Source organism: Fusarium vanettenii (assembly GCF_000151355.1).
Source record: "Fusarium vanettenii 77-13-4 chromosome 2 genomic scaffold NECHAsca_18_chr2_1_0, whole genome shotgun sequence".
In the NCBI taxonomy this organism is placed as follows: Eukaryota; Fungi; Ascomycota; class Sordariomycetes; order Hypocreales; family Nectriaceae; genus Fusarium; species Fusarium vanettenii.
This window is the reverse complement of record NW_003315867.1, coordinates 3128041-3147759: the sequence shown is the minus strand read 5'-3', so window position 1 is coordinate 3147759 and position 19719 is coordinate 3128041. Positions and strand designations below refer to the sequence as shown.

At 51.4% G+C, this 19719-nt stretch overlaps 7 protein-coding genes across 7 annotated transcripts; 4 read left to right on the top strand and 3 right to left on the bottom strand.

The window, feature by feature from the left end:
- Positions 1-498: 498 nt before the first annotated feature.
- Positions 499-1403, bottom strand: NECHADRAFT_102445 (uncharacterized protein). Its single transcript, XM_003046125.1, has one exon. The coding sequence runs from the start codon at positions 1399-1401 to the stop codon at positions 580-582; it is 822 nt and encodes a 273-aa protein (XP_003046171.1). The 5' UTR covers positions 1402-1403; the 3' UTR covers positions 499-579.
- A 906-nt stretch (positions 1404-2309) lies between these two features.
- NECHADRAFT_91258 (uncharacterized protein) lies at positions 2310-3710 on the top strand (the record flags this gene model as incomplete). Its single annotated transcript, XM_003046705.1, has 4 exons — positions 2310-2515; positions 2564-3033; positions 3070-3524; positions 3570-3710. 4 exons carry the CDS (start codon positions 2310-2312, stop codon positions 3708-3710), a joined length of 1272 nt encoding a protein of 423 aa, XP_003046751.1.
- A 396-nt stretch (positions 3711-4106) lies between these two features.
- On the bottom strand, positions 4107-6561 carry NECHADRAFT_99342 (uncharacterized protein; the record flags this gene model as incomplete). The annotated part of the gene is made up of 3 exons (XM_003046124.1): positions 4107-5548; positions 5598-6218; positions 6270-6561. 3 exons carry the CDS (start codon positions 6559-6561, stop codon positions 4107-4109), a joined length of 2355 nt encoding a protein of 784 aa, XP_003046170.1.
- Positions 6562-6961: 400 nt separating this feature from the next.
- NECHADRAFT_58465 (uncharacterized protein) lies at positions 6962-8969 on the top strand. Its single transcript, XM_003046704.1, has 5 exons — positions 6962-7076; positions 7138-7155; positions 7206-7254; positions 7301-8417; positions 8466-8969. Exons 1-5 carry the CDS (start codon positions 7064-7066, stop codon positions 8925-8927), a joined length of 1659 nt encoding a protein of 552 aa, XP_003046750.1. The 5' UTR covers positions 6962-7063; the 3' UTR covers positions 8928-8969.
- A 220-nt stretch (positions 8970-9189) lies between these two features.
- NECHADRAFT_99340 (uncharacterized protein) lies at positions 9190-10663 on the top strand (the record flags this gene model as incomplete). The annotated part of the gene is made up of 5 exons (XM_003046703.1): positions 9190-9580; positions 9629-9878; positions 9922-10098; positions 10253-10613; positions 10645-10663. The coding sequence occupies exons 1-5, from the start codon at positions 9212-9214 to the stop codon at positions 10661-10663; spliced, it is 1176 nt and encodes a 391-aa protein (XP_003046749.1). The 5' UTR covers positions 9190-9211.
- Positions 10664-10786: 123 nt separating this feature from the next.
- Positions 10787-11768, bottom strand: NECHADRAFT_66702 (uncharacterized protein; the record flags this gene model as incomplete). Its single annotated transcript, XM_003046123.1, has 3 exons — positions 11514-11768; positions 11056-11472; positions 10787-11002 (listed from the first exon to the last, which is right to left on the bottom strand). The coding sequence occupies exons 1-3, from the start codon at positions 11724-11726 to the stop codon at positions 10787-10789; spliced, it is 846 nt and encodes a 281-aa protein (XP_003046169.1). The 5' UTR covers positions 11727-11768.
- A 3321-nt stretch (positions 11769-15089) lies between these two features.
- Positions 15090-17178, top strand: NECHADRAFT_91254 (uncharacterized protein; the record flags this gene model as incomplete). The annotated part of the gene is made up of 2 exons (XM_003046702.1): positions 15090-17121; positions 17153-17178. The coding sequence occupies 2 exons, from the start codon at positions 15090-15092 to the stop codon at positions 17176-17178; spliced, it is 2058 nt and encodes a 685-aa protein (XP_003046748.1).
- Positions 17179-19719: the final 2541 nt, after the last annotated feature.

Genomic DNA, 19719 nt, shown 5'->3' with positions numbered 1-19719 from the left:
AAACGCCACCACTGAGAGCTTCAAACAGTTGCAACAAAGGCACTAGGCATTCTATCGTCTTCTATCGCGTACGTGGTGATTATGACTCATGTAAGCGCTGCCTTGGATAGTTCCTGGTCTGACAATTGAGGCAATGTGATGCCCAATTCCGCCTCTTGGAAGGCTTCAATTCTATCGCAAAGTGTCCTCTTCAACCACCTAGTAGAATATTCCAGAGCGGTGGGGCTCGGAGCCTAGCTACCGAAAGTGTCCTTTTGGACAAGGCGAGCAGACCAAGAGGATCTCGACGTCCTTAATATTGCCAGGTGTCAGCTCCAAGACCCAGCCAATTGATTAGTATATTTGTCAGGAGCTGCCGTTTGTGCGAGATGCTAGGAATCCCCTGCAGCATGCCGTGCATGAGTTGTCATTTCTGATAGGCCACGGTAGCATTTACAAGATAGTGCCCAGGCGGCAGTTGGGCGTTACCCTAGAGCGTGACAGGAAACCGTTAATGTTAAAGCCAACAAGCTTGTATTGTAGACTATTTTTATTGTAAATGTCACTCGCTTGCTTGTATCTAACTGAAACGCCACCGTTTTACATCAGCTTCCTTCCAAGCTCATCTGGGATCCTGTACATTTCGCCCGTCTCAGTCTGGAGCCAGTGCTGCTCAGGCAGGATCGTGGGATCCGGGTCAGCGATTGGTTGGATATATGTCCTGTGCTCGTGGTGATGGATGGAGCGTGTACGCTTTGGCTCGTAAATGGTGTGAACATGAGGCTTGATCTGTTCGTGGACGACTGGGGTTCGTGGGTGGACTGTGTGGTCAATGTCGACAGTGTTTTGCAGACGGAAACCTGCTTCGCCGTTGGTGGCTGCAAGAACTTGGTCGTTCACAAGCTCGTACTGCGCTTCTTGGGTCATGTCGGCATCCTGGAGCAAAGGCTTTGCAGTGGGAGGATCCGTCTCGTGAGTTATTGCTAGCCGCGATAGTCTGTCATGGAGATCTTCAGGGTCTGCCGAGTGACTAAGCCTTCTCTCTTGATCGGTCTGCTGCACAGCTAGACGGGATGAAGCATCGCTAGCCTTGGAGCTGTGATGAGATCGGTTCTCGATCGGTGGTGCAAAGTCCAAACCGGGATTGGGCCTTTCCAGCCTGGGAGTCCGTGGAGCTGGATCAGCAGCCAAAGGGTGGACAGCTGGATGAGCTAGGAAGTCATCGCGTGGAGGTGGTTCCGTCTGATCAGACTTGGATTTTCTGCTCAAAAGACTCAATGATTTCCGATGACGAGGCTTCACAGAGGCATCCGCGGTGCTGTCATTGTTTGAAGGAATTGCTCCTTCTGACAGATTCGGTGCATGGCCTCTATGAAAGAGACGCGATGCCCGTTTCTTGATGCTTCTGAGACGCTCTGCCATGGAAATTGAACGATTGATGATGCGAGGGAGAAGAGTGTTGACGTGTCTGGTCTTGATGCCTCACGATGACTCCTTCCTCCGGATGCACCTTCCTCTCTTCACTCTCGATCCCGTGATCAAGACATATCTGATGCCATGACCCGATCGAGACGATTTCACCACCGATGACATTCTTCACGATTCTCAGACCATGATCCGGATCGACGACGAGGATCAGGACGGAACTTTGCGTATCCCGCTGCTCGATGACGCTCTACACTAGAGCCACCTGGCGCTAACGCATGCCTAAACAACACACAGTCCCAACTAGTCTCAGCCTCTGGTCCGACTTGAGCATCATTTCCTGTTTGCCTGGGCGCCCTGTCCCATTACGGGCGAAGCTATTCGCGGCTCCCTTCCGGTTGCAGATGATTTTCAAGCCTGGTCCCTGTGGTCGATTGAGGCTGATTGAAGCTTGACCCGCCGAGTCGGGCAGGTGAGACATAGTCGATGCTTCTCGGAGCTCATGGTCCTCATTCCAGGGACCATGACGTCGACGCCTGCCATTGTGTGTCTCGTTCAGCTGCAATGGTCACAATGATATCGACAAGCACGTTTACATGTGTATCGGGCCTAAGGGGTTTAAGCCTCCATCGAATGACGATCGCGGGATGACATGGACGGCTTGAGCTCTCCATGCTTTCGTCTCCACACTCCAACAAGACGTTTTCAGCCGCCGTTGGTTGAACCTTCAAAGATGACGTCCATGATGTTAGACATGATGAAGAGGCGGATGTGTCGGAGGCATACTCACAGCTATTTAATCATGACTGTGCCTCTACCGTTGCTGTATTTCATCATCATCACCATCACCATCACAACTATCACAATCACCACCAACACAACCACCTAACTCGCACAAACTCAGAATGGATAAGGCAAAGCAAGCCGTCTCTAGCTTCCTCTCCAACGATGGAAAGCACAAGACCACTGTCGACGAGGATGTCCGGCCTCATGTTGTCGAGGAGCATGTCCGCCCCCACCGACATGAGAACGTGACTACTGCTCTCGATAAGGAGGTTCACCAGGAGCACCATCACACAACTATTCAGCCCATCGCTCACAAGGAGACTCTGTAAGTTTTACTTTATATGAGTGAAATCTCATAAACTAACAATTTCAGCGCTGAGCAACACCACCACAACCTCATCCCCGTCGAGCACAAGACTTTCCATCATGGAAACGAGCAAGATACCCGTGCTACTCTTGACCGAGAGGCTGCCAAGTTCAGAGACACTAGCGAGACTCACAGCACTACCCACTCTTCCACTACTGCTCCTGTTGTAACTGGCGAGCGTATTCATCACCATGTTCACGAACATGTTCAGCCTGTCATCCAGAAGGAGACCATTCAGCCTCATGTCGTCCACACCACCATTCCTATTCATGAGACTCACCATGCTGCTGCTGTGCACCATGGAACTTCCGTCCTTCCCACCAAGACCTTGGATGAGTTCACCACTGAACGAGGTGGTCTTGCTCAGAAGGCTGCTCAGAAGTTGACTGAGTTTGAAGGTTGCCCTAAGCCCTACAGGAAGGAACTGCAGAGGGAGCAGCTCGATGCCGACAAGAGCATGCACTTGCACGGTCACGGTGACAACTATGGAGAGAATCTTACCCACGGTCGAGAGGGAGCTGGTCTTGGCCAGACTGGTGAGGGATCCGGTCTTTACTCTGGCCGGGAGGGTCATGGAATGAGCCGTACCACTGAGGGCGTCCTTGGTGGCGCTGCTGTTGGCGCTGCTGGCACTGCCGCTACTCGCAAGAGCCGCCATGGTCTTGGCCACAAGGACCGCCGTGGTTCTAGCTCTAGCTCTTCCAGCTCCAGTGATGAGGAGTCTCGCGGTCTTGGCAAGTCTCACAAGAGCCGTGGCCTTGGAGCTGCCACTGCCGGAGGTGCTACCGCTGGAGCTGCTACTGGTGGCCTTGCTTCTCGCCCCAAGACCACTGGCACTTCCACTGGTGTCGGTCTAGGCACTACAGGAATTGGTGCTGGCACTGGTTTCGGTTCTACCACCGCAGGCACTGACTATAGTCAGACTAAGACTGGTGCTCTCAGCAACGACCCTATGAACAGGTCTCATGTAAGTACACCGACTTCCTCGACATGATGAAACTAACATGCCTAGGCTCGACCTGATTCTGGTGTCGATATGCACAACACCTCCAGCGCTGGCACCACCACCACTGCTCGCAAGCCCTCGCTGATTGACCGATTGAACCCTCTCAAGGATGCTGATGGTGATGGCAAGAAGGGTTTCCTCGACTAAGGGTTGACGTAATAATAGTTCTATGTACGACTAGTGATACTTGAGCACATTTCTTAATCTATCTTAGTATATTTAATCCTTGACTCTCGTCGTAACTAAATCAAGTGTCAGGTGAATGATTGGGTGCTTTGTGACAATGCCCCTGAATTATACTCCAGTCCCAAACTTGCAGAGATAGGCATTGAATGGTAATTCATATGTTTGCTATTGCGTTTTATGATATTGTGGCCGACGGAATGTCATTGAGAATGACAAAAAATGGGAGAGAGATATGGGACTTGTATTGGCTCTGAGGCGCATGTGTGTATTCATCTCGATCTTAGCTTGCTTGCGGCTTTAACATGCAACACTGAACGAAACTGTGGGAAATTGACAAGTTTGATTCAACTACTGAGATCACTCTAATAGTCCAGCCGCAACAGTCTCGCCACCACTCCGTATCACAACTCTCTGTCCTGGCTCCAGGGGAACCTTTGCTGCCAGCTTGATGACAACTCGTGCAACACCACCAGGCTGAACAACTCTGGGCTTCTTCTTGATGATTGCTCCACTCGCCTTGTCGAGGGTTGCTGTAATGGACAAAATCTGGCCAGCCGAATGCAGTCTTCCTCGGTGGAGGTCCACAGGCATGGGCATGAGATGATCAAATGCCATGGCCTTCATGGTAAATGTGTCGCTGCAGTTGATGGGGTCTGCTGTGTGGCAGAGCATGTCACCGACTCGAATGTGGATGGGGTCGATGTTTGTCAGAGCGATACTGACGCTTTGTCCAGCAACCGCCCAGTCTTGCATATCCGAGTCCACCATGATGGACTTGATGTATGCCTCTTCTCCGCTTGGTTGAACCAGAAGAGCATCGCCCACTTGAATAGATCCCGAGTCGATACGCCCAGCTATCGTTGTCGTACCTAGTTGAGATCGAAACACTTCAGAGATGGACATCCGGAAAGGCTTCTTGAGAGCTCGCGTTGTGGAGGGCTCCGAATCTTCGAGGGCATCAATCAAGGTAGGCCCAGTGTACCAAGATGCAGCCGTGGCTTCTGTTCGACGGACGAGGTTGTCGCCATTGAGACCAGAAATTGGAACAAATGTAACGTTCTTGCCCTGAAAGCCGAGGCCAGTCAAGAAACCAGTGACTTGCTGTGTAATCTCATCAAACCGCTCCTGTGACCATCCAACCATATCTAGCTTGTTGATGGCAATGACCAGTCGTTGAACACCCAGACTCCGTAGAAGTAACACATGCTCTCGTGTCTGCCCCTTCAAGCCCCTCTCGTAAGCTCCAGTGTTTGCGTCAATGACCAGGATGGCAAAGTCTGCTTGACTGGCTCCAGCAATCATGTTGGGTACAAAGTCTCGGTGTCCTGGAGCGTCGAGAATGGTAAAGTTTGTCTTTTCCGTCTCAAAGTGGTTTGTGGCGATGTCGATGGTTACGCCGCGCTCTCGCTCCTCACTTCTCTGGTCCATGACCCATGCAAGAGCAAAAGACTGCTTGCCAGACTTTTCGGCCTGCCTTCGATACCGATCAATGGTGTGCTTTTCGACAAACTTGAGTTCCAGTAATAGCCGGCCCATGAGTGTACTCTTTCCAGCGTCGACGTGGCCTAGATCGTTAGGAGGGCTCATGTAGGTACGGAGAGAGAACTTACCAACAACGACAAAACTGATACTCCTCTTGTTGACACTATTTTCAAACTCCTTGAGTACATCAAGTCCCTTACTCTTGGGTGGTGCCGCCTCAACAATTTTAAGCTCGGCAACATCCTTTTCAACCCCAGAAACGTCCTTCTCTTTTTGAGATTTCTTGGCAGCTGGAGCCTTGACTGGCTTCTTCCCCGCTGAATGGAATTAGATTAGCCCATTACTTTGTCCTTGTAAAGTTCGAACCTTTCGCCTGAGCCGCAAGCACAACCTGATCTGGACTGGGCTCGGCGAAGGCTTTGGCGTTGAAGAAGGGGGAGCGTGTGTATGGCATTGGAAAGAATTCGGGTTGTTGGGGTTTGGCCGGAGCAGATCCACAGAGTGTCTGAGCAAAGGCAGACGGGCGGGCTCGAGGAGGAATGATGGGCATTTCGGCGAGAAGCTTCTTGTAAAAGTCTTCTTTGGCGGGTTCTGGCTCAGGCTGAGGTACAGACACAGGTTCAGGCTCCACAGGCTTTTCAACCGGAGTGATCGTAGGTGGTTTGAGAGCCTGACGTCGTGGTGCTTTGTTTTCTTTCTGGTCGGCAATAGAGAGCGTCTTGATGCCCTTGGTCACTCTCTCGTGTTCCTTCTTCTCCTCGTTCTTTCGCTTCCTCGCAGCTGCTAGAGCTTGAAGTTTTGACATTTTTGGAGGCTCCTCTGAACCTCCTAGCAACCCGCCTCGAGGACGATCCGGCTCGATAAAGATGGTCTGGCGGTCTTGGGGTGTATTGCACCACGGCATGTCGTCGAAATACCAAGAAGGGACTGGGTTGGCTCGTGGAGTGTCGATGCCCAAGGTGTATCCATTTGACAGACGCCCGTGGTCTGCTCCAATCCTTAAGAGGTGCTGTGAAGTGTAAAAAGACGCAGACATACCTTCTGGGGCTTTCTTGGCTGGCTTTGGGGCAGGGGCGATGAATGTCTTGATCAGATACGTGACTGACTTGTCAACGTCGTAGTAGTAATGCCATAGGGCTTCCTCGATCTGAGTCTTGGTGACCTTGTTTGCTTCGGTTCCAAGCGCTGTGCGGACTTGGGCAGTTCCATTGTCCATGGCCTGACGATCCTCAGGGCTGAGCTCATCCTCTTCTTCTTCGTAATCATCGCCGTCGAATTCGGATACGATGTCGTTCGCATTGAACGTGTGGACAATGCGATGGCGGGACATTGTGTAGTCGTTCGAGTCAGATGTTGTTGATGGTGGTTGTAATGTTGTTGTGTGCTATGTTGTTGTTGTGTGTTGATTTTCGAAGGAAGAAAGGTTCAAGAGTCGACTCTTTAGGTCAACAAGAATTAGGAACTGAAATACAATAGAGTTCCGACGGGCAATGTTGGGATGTTAAAGTTGCAATATCGTAGATGATGCCGACGAATGGCGGGGCACAGCTGTAGTGGGGTGGAATGAAGTCACACCGAACGTCGAAGCCTGGCGTGGCGGGGTGAGAGCCTGGCAATTCACAACCTGAAGCCCCTGGATCGGACTTTTCTTCCCCCGCGTCCGATCGGTGTGCAACGCAAGGCAACCCCAATCTTCCAAAAAATTCGGGCCCTTCAAGAAAGCGACAGAAGCTCCAGGTTGTCACGATATTCCGGGGGACTTTTTGATTTCGCCGTAATCGTCTCTTTTATAGCCGATACAGCTCCCCACGGGTGGACAACCCACAGTCAAGATGGATTCGTTGAGTGAGTCCCGCACATTTTCACTAAACGACACGAGGGGCGAGGGGTAGCTAACGAGGGACAGATTTGGATGTGTCGAACGGTACTTGCGCAAGACCACCTTTCGCCATGGTTCCCAGCTGACAGTGATAGCGGCCGTTATGAAGGATGAGCAGGGTAGGCCCTTCATCGTCGTCAGAGAGTATGTCCGCCAGTCCCCTCAACATTGCCCGCCTAACGTCTCGCAGTCAGGGGAAGAAGAAGCGCCAGTTTGGCAACGAAGCCGTCAAGAACCACATCCTCGCCGCCCGTACCGTCGCAAACATTATCAAGACCTCTCTTGGTCCTCGTGGACTCGACAAGATCCTCATCTCGCCTGACGGAGACATTACCGTGACGAACGATGGTGCCACCATCCTACAACAGATGGAGATTACCAACCACGTTGCCAAGCTATTAGTTGAGCTGTCCAAGTCGCAGGATGATGAGATTGGTGATGGTACCACCGGTGTCGTTGTCCTCGCTGGTGCTCTTCTGGAGCAGGCCGCCGACCTGATCGACAAGGGCATCCACCCCATCCGAATCGCCGACGGTTACGACCAGGCCTGCGATATCGCTGTTGCCGAGCTTGACAAGATCTCGGATACGATCGACTTCTCGCGTGAGGAGACGTCCAACCTTGTCAAGGTTGCACGAACCAGTCTGGGAAGCAAGATTGTGTCCAAGGCCCACGACCAGTTTGCCAATATCGCTGTTGACGCTGTCCTCTCCGTTGCCGATCTCGAGCGAAAAGACGTCGACTTCGAGCTGATCAAGGTTGATGGCAAGGTCGGAGGTGCCCTCGAGGATACCCTCCTCGTCAAGGGTGTCATTATCGACAAGGACTTCTCTCACCCCCAGATGCCCTCGGAAGTGCACGACGCCAAGATTGCCATCCTTACTTGCGCCTTTGAGCCCCCCAAGCCCAAGACCAAGCACCACCTCGACATCACCAGCGTCGAGGAGTTCAAGAAGCTGCAAAACTACGAGAAGGACAAGTTTATCGAGATGATCCAGCAGATCAAGGATACAGGTGCCAACCTGGCAATCTGCCAGTGGGGTTTTGATGATGAGGCCAACCATCTCCTCCTCCAGAACGAGCTGCCCGCTGTTCGATGGGTGGGTGGACCTGAGATTGAGCTGATTGCCATTGCCACCAACGGCCGAATAGTTCCTCGATTCGAGGATCTTACCGCGGAGAAGCTGGGTACTGCCGGTGTTGTGCGAGAGATGTCTTTCGGCACAACACGAGAGAAGATGCTGGTTATTGAGGAGTGTGCCAACACCCGTGCCGTGACTGTCTTTGTCCGCGGCAGCAACAAGATGGTATGTGATGTTGATGGCTGAATCTTGCGGTATGCTAACAGTAACTAGATTATCGATGAGGCTAAGCGATCTCTGCACGATGCCCTCTGCGTGGTGCGAAACCTTGTCCGCGATAACCGAGTTGTGTACGGTGGTGGTGCTGCCGAGATTGCCTGCTCTCTGGCTGTCGAGGATGAGGCTGTCAAGACTCCTGGCCTTGAGCAGTACGCCATGCGCGCCTTTTCTGAGGCTCTCGACACTGTTCCCATGACCCTGGCCGAGAACAGTGGTCTCAACCCTATTGCTACTCTTGCTGAGGTCAAGAGTCAGCAGGTCAAGGCTGGCGCCGAGGGTCGTGGAAAGCTGGGAGTTGACTGCATGGGACGAGGCAACAACGACATGAAGGATGCATTTGTCATTGACCCGTTGATTGGCAAGAAGCAGCAGCTTCAGCTGGCGACACAATTATGTCGCATGGTGTTGAAGGTCAACAACGTGATCGTGTCGGGAGGAGATGACAACGACTTTTAGAGTAGATGAGCCATGAATGAATGCTTATCAATCTATGAGGCTATAGCAGATGATATCCATGGATAAATGAAGCTGTTCTCTAATTTGTTATGAGTTGAGGTTGTCATGAGTCTGAGGCTGATTAATTTCGTTTGAGGCACGGCACGGAGCAACTTGGTCCCATTCCAGAACTGCTTACATGGATCTTCTTCCTTCAACATCCAACCTGATTTGGCGTTAACTTCAACACCTTAATTTGACTCGTAGCATTCTATGGCTCACCCTTTTAAAGATATATAGTAAACATGTCGGAATCTTCGGTCGGGTCCCCTGCCACTGGCGCTTCTACGGCATTGACCAAGCGAAAGCCAATGCCAAGAAAAGGACACACCAAGTCTCGAGCAGGTTGCGTCTGCTGCAAGAGGCGCAAGGTCAAATGTGATGAAGTAACTCCCCAATGCGGCTCATGTCAACGGTTAGGCTTGCCTTGCGAGTATCTCGGCAAGCAGAATCGAAGTCAATCATCTAGCGTGGCCCGGCCGTTACGAACAACCCCAACCATGTATGATGCTAACGACATGAACTTTTTTCGACACTTTCTGTTTGAAGCGTACCCCCCTCTTCCTATTGATGGGTTTACTGTGTGGCAACAGGCCTCAAAGCTTTCACACGAGGTATGTCGAGCGAGAGTTAGGTCCTAGATCAGTGCTGACTGGATAAAGTACGAGTTTCTGCTACACGCTATGCTTGGTCTCGGGGCATCACATCTTGGTCTTCTGACGCCAACTGACTACAACAAAGTTGCCTTGAAACATCGAGTCACGGCAATCAGGGAGCTCAACAGCCATCTCTCGAAACCCAACATCTCAAAATCGGGGGGTGAAGCTGCATTCGCTGCCATGCTTGTCCTGACCTTTCAGTCATCCTACATGGCCGATGGCATGGTCGACTTTCTAACAATGGTTCGAGGCTGTAAGTTTCCCCCTGGTCCTGTTAACCTAAGCTCATTGTTTAGGCTGGCTTGTTGGCTACGGGGTGGGAGATCTGGAGCAGACCATCTTCAAGACGTTTGCGAGATCCAGCTATTACGAAAAGATAAAGGTACTTGCCCAGCAGGACGATACCGTACATTACCTCGATGCCCTCATCGCCAACCAGTTTTGCGCGAGCGTGAGGAGAATTGCACCCTTTTGTAAGAGTGTCCCAGAGCTGCGTTATCTCGCACATATGGAAAAGATAGCGAGCCTGGCAGCTATAGACCCGGCAGAAAGTATGAATCCCACCTTTTGCAAGGCCTTGCTGACTTTCAGGTTATCGTGAACTGTCCTTCTTTTATGACATATTAGGGGACCTTACCAGCAACGACTTTTCCCACTTTGTCGACCCTCAGAATTACGTTTCTCAACTGGTCATTATGCATACTCTTGTTCTCGACTTTGTGATGAGCAAGAAGGCAATCGACGAGTTTGGCAAGACTGGAATCGGTAGACATGGTTATGACTGTAGAAGGGCCATGGCGAAAGTGTGGATTGAAGAGATCCAGGGGCGACTTCCGGCTGAGTATCAAGAATATGCAGAGTGGCCAGTTAAGCTTGTCAAGAGCCTGAACTACTCGTTTGATAAAGATGCTGAAGTCTGGGAGCCCTTTCTCTTAAGCAGGGGAACAGCGACTCTGTCCGAGACGGACACTTTGTCGTTGGTGGAAAGGTAAGTCTATCTTTATGTATTCTGACTCAAGCCCAGCTAACTCTATTTAGGCACTCAGATACAGACCAAGCTCCTGTCGAAACATCCTCCCTATTATCTTCCTAGAAAAAACACCATCTATGGGATCCAAACTCCCATCGGATAACGATACTTGAACTACTACCAGATCACCCTCATCGTCTCTCAACGAATTCAACACTGTCCTGAGAACCAACAGCTTTGCGACGCGCACCATCCCTTCCAAGATAGCGGCTTGGGTGATAGATGCAAAAGATGCCAATGGCACCGATCATGGGCAAGCTTTCAAAAACCCAGAATAGCCACTCGTTTCGGAACGCGTAACCGTTCATTCCTTCGGCGAATTCACAGACCCGGTAGATGCATCGGACCTTTTCCGTCAGTGGATGTTGTCAGGGATTTGCCAGATGTGCAGACGACTTACCATGATCAGGCAGCTGGATACATATACCGCCAACACCACCTTTTGCCAGCCGTTAGGGGCACCATCGACAGCCATCCGATTCGCCAGGACGTGGAACCGACGAAACACGCAGAGGAAGAGAGAAAAGGCAACGAGCTGGAATGCTAGACCTCCAATGAGGATGTTTCGGCCAATCTTTTCCATCTGACCCTGCCAGTTGTCGGAACTTGCGATGCCAGACCCACTGCCCTGGACGAGAAAGGCGACGACATCACAAGCGACAAAGATGGGTGTGAGGCGTCGTCCCGGGATCTTGAGAATTCGGTGGCGCGATGGAGGAAGTACGGCAAGGATGAGACGGCTGATGAGGAGGTAGTTGCCGGCTGCAATGAAGACGGGGGCGAGCACGGTAAAGGTGAGGGTATTAACAAAGGGGCCCTAAGATGTTAGAAGAGAAGAGAGACGGATGGATAACTCACTATCTCGGACTGGTTCTTGGCTGAATATGCCCGAAGGACATAGGCTGCGACCTCAATGGCAGAGCCGATGACAACGACAATGAAGAACCAAGCTCGATACTTGATGAGGGTGAGGTAGGAGATGACAAGAAAGATGATGCTGTATACGATAGTACCGATGATGGCGAGGGCAAAGGATGGGTTGTACATCCATATAGACTCTTTGTCGGCCATTTTGGTAGGCTTGTTGAATCAAATTGTTACGGTTGATCTGTGAATTGGATTCTGATCTGGTATTGATCTGTAACTACATCTCCATGGCCATGATTCTATATACACTGTTCATTACATAGGCCACGCATCTTGTCGGGTTCAAAGCGAGCAAACTGCCGCCAAGGCTGAGGCTATCCCCAAGCTGACGGCGAATTACAAGGCGTTGGTTGGTCGATGTCCACGGCAGAGTGTGGAGTTGCGCGGCCAGCGGCTCTGAATGCGACGAAAGCGAAATTACTACGCACGCAAAGGAAGCGAAGAATACGATAGCCAATCAGGTGTGAGTATTTGAATAAACCGTTTCGGGATGAGTTTATGACGGTCAAGGTACGATATGCTTATGGATAAAGTGTTGATGGATAAAATGTGAAAAGAATCTTTGTCGGTTGACATGGGCGATGCTGACGTATTCATCATGGCAGTCACGGCAGTCACGGACATGATGATGGCGGTGATGACATGGCCAGATCTCATTGCATGTGAGAATCAAGATCTTGGGCATCAAGACCCTGATTTTTACGGGTCAAGGCCCCGGCAGAAAGGACCAGCACAGGGAAGTTGGAGCCGAGGTGACGTGCGACCTCACGCGATGAGGGTATTCACATGGACTTTTTTTTACAAATTTATTTTTTCTTGTGAAGGAGGTTTAGCCACGCCCCGATGGGCCGACGGTCTGCCATCATGGGATCTAGTGAGAGACAAGTACTCGGACCCTGAAATGGTCAGGGACTGAAACTGAGACAACTGGGTCAATCAGAGTGCACGGCAATCGAGGCGGATGATTTGGGGTCTGTTGACGTGGGGAATGGTATCATGGTGTTGAGTTGTGCTTCAACACTCGCTGTGCTGTTAAGCTCTAAGACGTTGAAGAGAGAGAGGCGTGACCAGGAAGAGAAAATAAAAATAAAAAGACGACGGGCATGAGATTTGACCCTTCACCGTCTTCTCTCGTTGAGTATCACTCGGCGAACAGCAAGCAGGCAGCCTCGCCACACACACTCAAACACCGGAAACGGCCCGTCAGCTGAAAGACGCATCCTCACCGACGTTTATGAGAGTAAAATGGCTGGGGGGAGCATGTGAGTGAGTCAACGCCTTTTAACCATGCGGGCGACGATGGCGTGCATGCTAGATGCATGAGCATCTGGTGCTATGCTGTGCTGTATCAGCATGGCATAAATTGATCGGATAAATAGAGAATAAATGGAATTTAATTGTTGAGAGATATTTGCAAAAGATTATTTGATAGAGACGAGATACGTGCTCATGTGTGGATAGGTTAGAATGTGGGTGTAGTAGCGGTCAGTAAAACTAGGACAAGGCATCCAAAGCCTCAGCCCCGAATATGTCCAACGGTAAGAAAAACGTCGAATAATATTATTAATAATGATGGAATAAAAATAAAGAATAAAATAATAATAAAATAATCTCTGCAGATTAAATTAATCTGGCATCCATCACTGCCGGGGATGCAAGCACCCGCACCGGGTTCCCGGGCCTCACCGCCCACTACTTTTTACAGAGGGCCTCTTGTCTTAATGGCCGTGCTATTGCACCTGCCGGCCAGAAACAGAGGCCGCAGGTCATCTGCTCGTGGTTTTTGCTGAGTTGGCATAGATCCCACACCACCACGAGAAAATATCTTGTCCCTGTTTTAGAAAAAAAAGAAAAAGGAGAATTAATCGTCTTTATTCTTCCTATCCTATCATACAAAGAAACCCCATCCCTCGGGGGTGTCATCCCACTAGATGGCTTTCTTTGTGCTCCAAGACGTGGCGGCCTAACCCCAACCATGGCTTGCAGGGCTGTCAAGTTGTCACTCATTTCATTCATTGTTTGTATATTGTCAATTCGATTAATCGACATTTTTACTTTTCTTAGAGGGACATCACGTTTTGATTGATGGGCTTTTCCCCTGGTGCCACGACAGCGCCGCCTCGTATTGTTTGTATCTATAACGAGAGGTCCTCATTCCTTTTGATTGTCTCCTCATCGTGTGATTCAAATGTGATTGCTTTCAGCCTGTTTCAATATCTACTTGGGCATCGTCGTCACCCTTGGCACCCATCACTTTTCTCGTCATCAAAAAAACTGGTGATAGATCTCAACATCTACACCCCCTGTCAAACACCCTGTCTACACTCCCGTCGATCTTGTCAGCCACAGCCCCGCGAGGCACAACACCCCCGTGACTCACCCCCAAAGAAAGGTGGCATGTTTTCTCATCTCTCATCTCTCCTTACCTCTCTCCAATCACATCCACCCTCTTCCTCACGGGTCATGGATCCCAGGCGGGCGGCTTCCCGGCGGCTTCGTGCATCGAGTACTGCCGCTGCACTGCACTGTAAGCCGCCGTCGCCGAGCATAGTCAAAGTAGGTACAATACACTGCCCTGCACGCAAACCGCGCGTAAACTCGATCGACAATGTGCTTGTGCTTGTGCTTGTGCTTGTGCTTGTACTCATGTCCTGTGGAGGACACACTCTCGAGTACAACAAACATTTACCCCAGCCTATCTGTGTTTCTCCGTTTGTCTCGACATGATTGCCCGCGTGCCTAGCTTGTCTGACAGGCTACGCATAAGCACAAGCCTCTTGGACTTCGCAATCTGCCCCTGAAGGGGACGGAGACGCCTTTGTTTGCTTGCTTGTGAAGATCTGGCATGGAACTATTGGTATGTGCGCCGTTGGTTCTTGAAACGGTCAGGAAACGGCGCCGCATCATTCAGGGGATGGATTTACAGACGTTGCCCTTCCTTTCGAATGGGCAACTTGAGTGATCTGTATCAACTGTACATCATTCAACACTGCCCAAGTTGACAAGAACACTGTAAAACTTGGATACTCATTCTATACAACTCGCATCTCAGCTCGGATGTGAGTTGACCAACACACCTGATTCGCCATAGCTCAGAACAGTCCAACCACAGCTCCTTTAATACATTGACTCATCTACTAGTATCAAACAACTCCTGACTCAAAAATGATTTCCCATGAGTCGAACATTCCAAAATCTCAAATTTGGCAGGCGGAATGACGCGCTGTGAGTCACTCACTCCCAATTGCCAAATTCGTTTGATCACGTAAGGAAACTTGGAGCTTGGTCTGTGGGGAAGCTCGCCACTTTAACCATCTTCAACATGACGATAAAACATTCAACTCGCCTCGCCTCCATCGTCAACTCATAGGCAGAGCTTCACATTCAATTCTCTCGACACGAAATTAATCTGTTTGCACGGCGTTTGGGTTCTTCGAGTCACTCACTTCCACCAACACCTTTACCATTACCACCAACACTCCACCAACTTCAGCTCTTACACCCACCATGATCTCAACAAAGAACCAAGCATCACCCCAGTCCCGTAAACAGGCTGTGGCTGAGGCCTCCTCATCTCGAGTCGTCCCCAAACCCGTGCCAGAGTCGCAGGCCCAGGACCCGAGGACGTATCAGATCGAGCAGCTCCGCCGGAGGTACTCTCCCAAAGAGTCTACCGCCCCGGACGGCGCAACTTCGCTCGTCTTCAACATCAAACCCTCGGATCCCGACTTTCCCTTTGAGCTGGCCCATCTCCAGTGTGATGTCCGCATCCCGCAGGCGTATCCGGATGAGATGCCGGTGTTGTATGTTAAGAACAAGGACATCCCCAGGGGTTTCGGTATCAACATTGAGAGAGGATGGGACAAGCTTGTTGAGGAGAGACCGCAGGCTACTCTTCTAGCTCACACGCGCGAGTTGGACAAGAATCTGGAAAAGTTCCTGTCTGAGCAAAAGGCCGAGACAGTCAAGCTCGTGACCTTTAGAGACATGAGACATTTGGATGCACAAGAGGCCAAGACAGAGCCCGAGCCCGAGCCCGAACCAGTTCAGCCCGCAAAATCTGCACCAAAGCCTGCGCCTCTACCGTATGTTCCAGAACCGTCTTACACAAAAGATGAAATCGCCGCCGCCAAGGAGCGCAGGGCTCAAGAAGTCCGACAGCTTGAGGCGCGGATGAAGCGGACACAAGAGTATCGTCGCTCACCTGATGGTATCGTCTATACTCTTCCCCTTGAGCCACAGAGGCGGTCAGAACTGCCACCGGGGCTGCAGTCTGTCAGAAGTCTTCACTTGATTATCCCAATACTCTATCCCCTGCAGAACCTCCGCATCCAACTCAATAATGTTGAGTCCGAGGACGCAGAGCCGGTGGAGGACCTCTTCTGCGAAACTGCGGCGGCCAAACCTCAGATGACTCTTATGAGCCATATTAATTACCTCGCACAAAACCTTTACAAGCTCGCCAAACAGGCCCAGGCACAAGCCCAAGCTCAGGCTCAAGCTGAGGCTCAAGCTGAAGCACTCAAGGCTGAGGCAGCTCAATCGGCACCCCAAGCTCAAAACGATGCAGAGGAGGCCGACTCAAAAACAGACACCAGCCACATCCAGGTCATCCCTCGACCTCCCGAGTGGAGTTACGCCTATGGAGAAGATTCGGAGGAGAGCTCTGATTCTGATAATGCCGGCGACGGTGGCGTCTCTCTGGAGGAGGAGCACCCTCCCGTGCCGGGTGAAACCCCCGAGCGCGGTACCATGGTTTCGTTTCCCTCCATCGAACTGCACAATATCGAGATTCTGCAGATTTCGATCCTGGGCATCACCGTCAAGTGTGATCGATGCAGAACGGTCAACGAGGTCTCGGGCCTAAAGCCTGATGTTGAAAAGACGTCGAGCTGCAAAAAGTGTGCCACTCCGTTTGCCGTCAAGTTCCGGCCTACGCTGGTTCACGAGCATTCGTCTAGGGCAGGCTTCCTTGATCTTGCCGGCTGCAAGGTGGCAGATATGCTACCAAGCACCTTTATCCCAACTTGCGCAAGATGTTCGACACCTAGCTCCGGCCTCGTCTCGGTCAGAGGTTCGACGGTAACAAACGTCTGCCGGGACTGTCACGGTCACTTCACCTTCAAGATTCCCGAAGTCAAGTTCCTCTTCATCACACCCGGCTCCCTTCCCCCGCCGGCCACAGGTCCGCGCCGGAAACAGGAGAAGCTTGGCTTGCACGCAGGAGATCCGTTGCCCGGCCGGGGAGCATGCCCGCACTACCGCAAGTCGTACCGGTGGTTCCGCTTCTCGTGCTGCAGCCGTGTTTTCCCTTGTGATCGTTGCCATGACAAGGAGTCTGATCATATCAACGAATGGGCGAACCGGATGATCTGTGGGTGGTGTAGCCGTGAACAAAACTACTCCGTCGAGGCCTGCGGCTTCTGCGGAAGGAGTGTCATTGGAAGAAAAGGCAAGGGGTTCTGGGAGGGTGGAAGGGGAACCAGGGACCAAAGGACCATGAGTCGAAAGGACCCGAGAAAGCACAAGAGGATTGGAGGTTCTGCAAAAGATACAAAGCCCTAGTGAAGTGATCTGCAACGCAACGCAACACTGAGGCTGATATCCGATGTCGCTGTCAGCTTGGCAACCTCAGCTAGGCTGGCTGGCTAATCACATTGCCGCATGACCAGCCAGCGGTTACCAACCGCCAGCGCCCACCAGTAAACAACTGTATCTGTAAGATAGTCACCGTTTCGCAATATCATGGACACACCTTTTGCAAATCTCGCGCATGTGAAACGTCGAGATACAAAGAGAGTGGGGGCCACACAGCCATTCTTGTGCACCTTTGTTCTATTCTCGTCAACCCCTCGCTGTAGATGAAATGTGATTTGAATGCGTCGTAATGGAGTGCCACATTGTGCGACAGGGCGTTTGTGTGGTGAGTGACAGCAGTTGTGGTGATTTGTTGGAGATTGGTGCGTTGGGAGGCGGTAGTTGTGTTGGGGTCAATCGACTGACAAAGGTTGGCGGAAAGAGGAAATTGATAAATTAATCATTAAATGTTGATTAATTCTATTTATCGGTAATATCGACGTTAATATTGACGGTATGGTGACTCCAGTCAAGCCATAGGTAATTGACCGCTGTCAAGATACATCTAGTTCAAGCCCAGAATCAAATACCGCGGAACGACAGAGGCACTCCGCAGCGTGATCTGATGCGGAGAAGACAGCGATGCTGGGTTCGTCTTGGCTCTGGGGTTTTGCAGGCCAGCTGAAGGATCAGTGACGATAAACTGGCGTGATGATTGAGCTGACCGAGGGTCATGTTGGTATCTATCAGGGATCATACACGAAAGAGGAATGAGCGGAACCAGAGAGCACAGGTACACGATGCATCAAGGGATCAAGGGATTCCCAGCTGCGGATCCGGCTTGACCCCGATCTTGAGTGACCCTTAAAGAGTAAATGTCGATGGCCAACACGTCGCGCAGATTTCTTGCAGCTCTCGTGCCATGCGGAGCCGATTCCGGACTTCAAGGCTCTGCACGAACATGTCGGTTGACAGATGGCACATCTCCAACGTACGAGGCAGAGGACCGAAGAAACGCCATGACCAGCCGTTGACATTGCCGATTGATCTATCAGGAATGGCCGCCGAGCAGGGACTTCCCGCGCGGGATGATTTCGGTATGGTTGGGGGCTGAGACGTGCGTGGGATGTGGTGAGATGAGGGACGAGATACTAGATAACGAGATTGTCAAAGCGTTGTTTCTGGAATCATGGCGGGCTCGCGCTTGAAGGTCCCGTCTCGTCAAGCTGTTGGCCGCAATCAAGTAACAGGCAGACCATCTCGGGCCTCGTAGACTCGGCATCGTGCATAATGCAGGTACGGTGGTGATCAGCGGTTTATTGTCTAGCGAGGCCATCGTCAGCTCAGACTGCTGCAATTCTTTACAAACAGGTTGACCCCTCGCACTCGCCTTGACGTGACATGGGCAGACATACGTACCTATTGAGGCCATCTCCAGGAGTGAACCGAGTAATTAAACAGGCTCGAATCGACGACCAATGCCATGGCGTACCAACTTACCCCACAGCCGTCTGCCATGGGCACACCTTGTCAAGCGTCACCGGACCTCTCTGGCCGTTTGAGGGTATTTCTGACAAGTGTGAGAATCGACAGAGGGTCCATTTCCCCCGCTCGAGATGATGCCACATTTGGGCATTGTCGTCATCGGCTCCAGTCGACACTCGCGATGCTGCGGTACAAGTATCTCAAGGCGATGCAACAATACCCGCAACTTCAGCTGCCAATGCATTGTCAGCCAAGTTTGACAGCCCGAGAGACAACGTGACGTTTGGCTAGCGCGCCTAGTTGAATGCTGAATGGTTCAAGGTGCGTTTAGGCCCTGACGAGGCGTCTTGCTGTGCGGGCGGACGCGCCACGGACCGTCACCCGCCATCACGGGACCTTGTCGGCTTCTGTGGCTGGACGCGGATGAGATCCGGGACCTTTTGAGTGGTGAATTAAGGGCTCAATAAGCCTCGGACGATATCATGAAACTGGTTGATTTGATGTGTAGGAGGATACTTTGAGTCAGAGCGTTGGTGCAAGATGCGATGGTTGATTGACGCCTCTGGAAGGAACGACGCGGTACATGCCTCTGGACTTGACATTGGATCAGTAGGAACGCCTCCCGTTCGCACCTGCTTCAGTTTCACGCCCCAACTTCAACTCCAACACCAAGTACTCTGTACAATCATTGACCTTGCATCCCATCTCACATCGCAAACGTCGCACTAAAAGACTCCAAAGCCCAAGGAGGCATCCGCTCGGTCAACCTTTTAGCATCTCGATGGTGCTCCCCGCTGCCACGGCCGCCCCGGCATCCAAACACCCTCACACGTGCGCGCCATGACCCCCATCAACTCGATTCATCTGATTCCCTGGTTGCGCCAATGGTTGCCAAATGAAAGCCCCAATGCTTGACTCGAGCCAGCCCGCGGAGGGTCTTCCGGCGCCGGGCAACCCTTGACGTGGCTGGGTCATGGGTGTCTTCTAGAAGCCATGAAATTGCCCGCCCAGCAAGGTAGCCGTGGGTTGATGCCCAGCATTTCTCGTTTAATTATTATGGTATTTTATCTTTTTT

What these genes read in the sequence shown, in the direction of transcription:
- NECHADRAFT_58465 (XM_003046704.1), top strand. An exon ending in CCCTTCATCGTCGTCAGAGA is followed by an intron (nt 7,255 to 7,300) that starts GTATGTCCGCCA and finishes AACGTCTCGCAG; the next exon opens with TCAGGGGAAGAAGAAGCGCC. An exon ending in TCCGCGGCAGCAACAAGATG is followed by an intron (nt 8,418 to 8,465) that starts GTATGTGATGTT and finishes AACAGTAACTAG; the next exon opens with ATTATCGATGAGGCTAAGCG.
- NECHADRAFT_102445 (XM_003046125.1), bottom strand. Translation starts at nt 1,401, where the DNA reads ATGGCAGAGCGTCTCAGAAGCATCAAGAAACGGGCATCGCGTCTCTTT.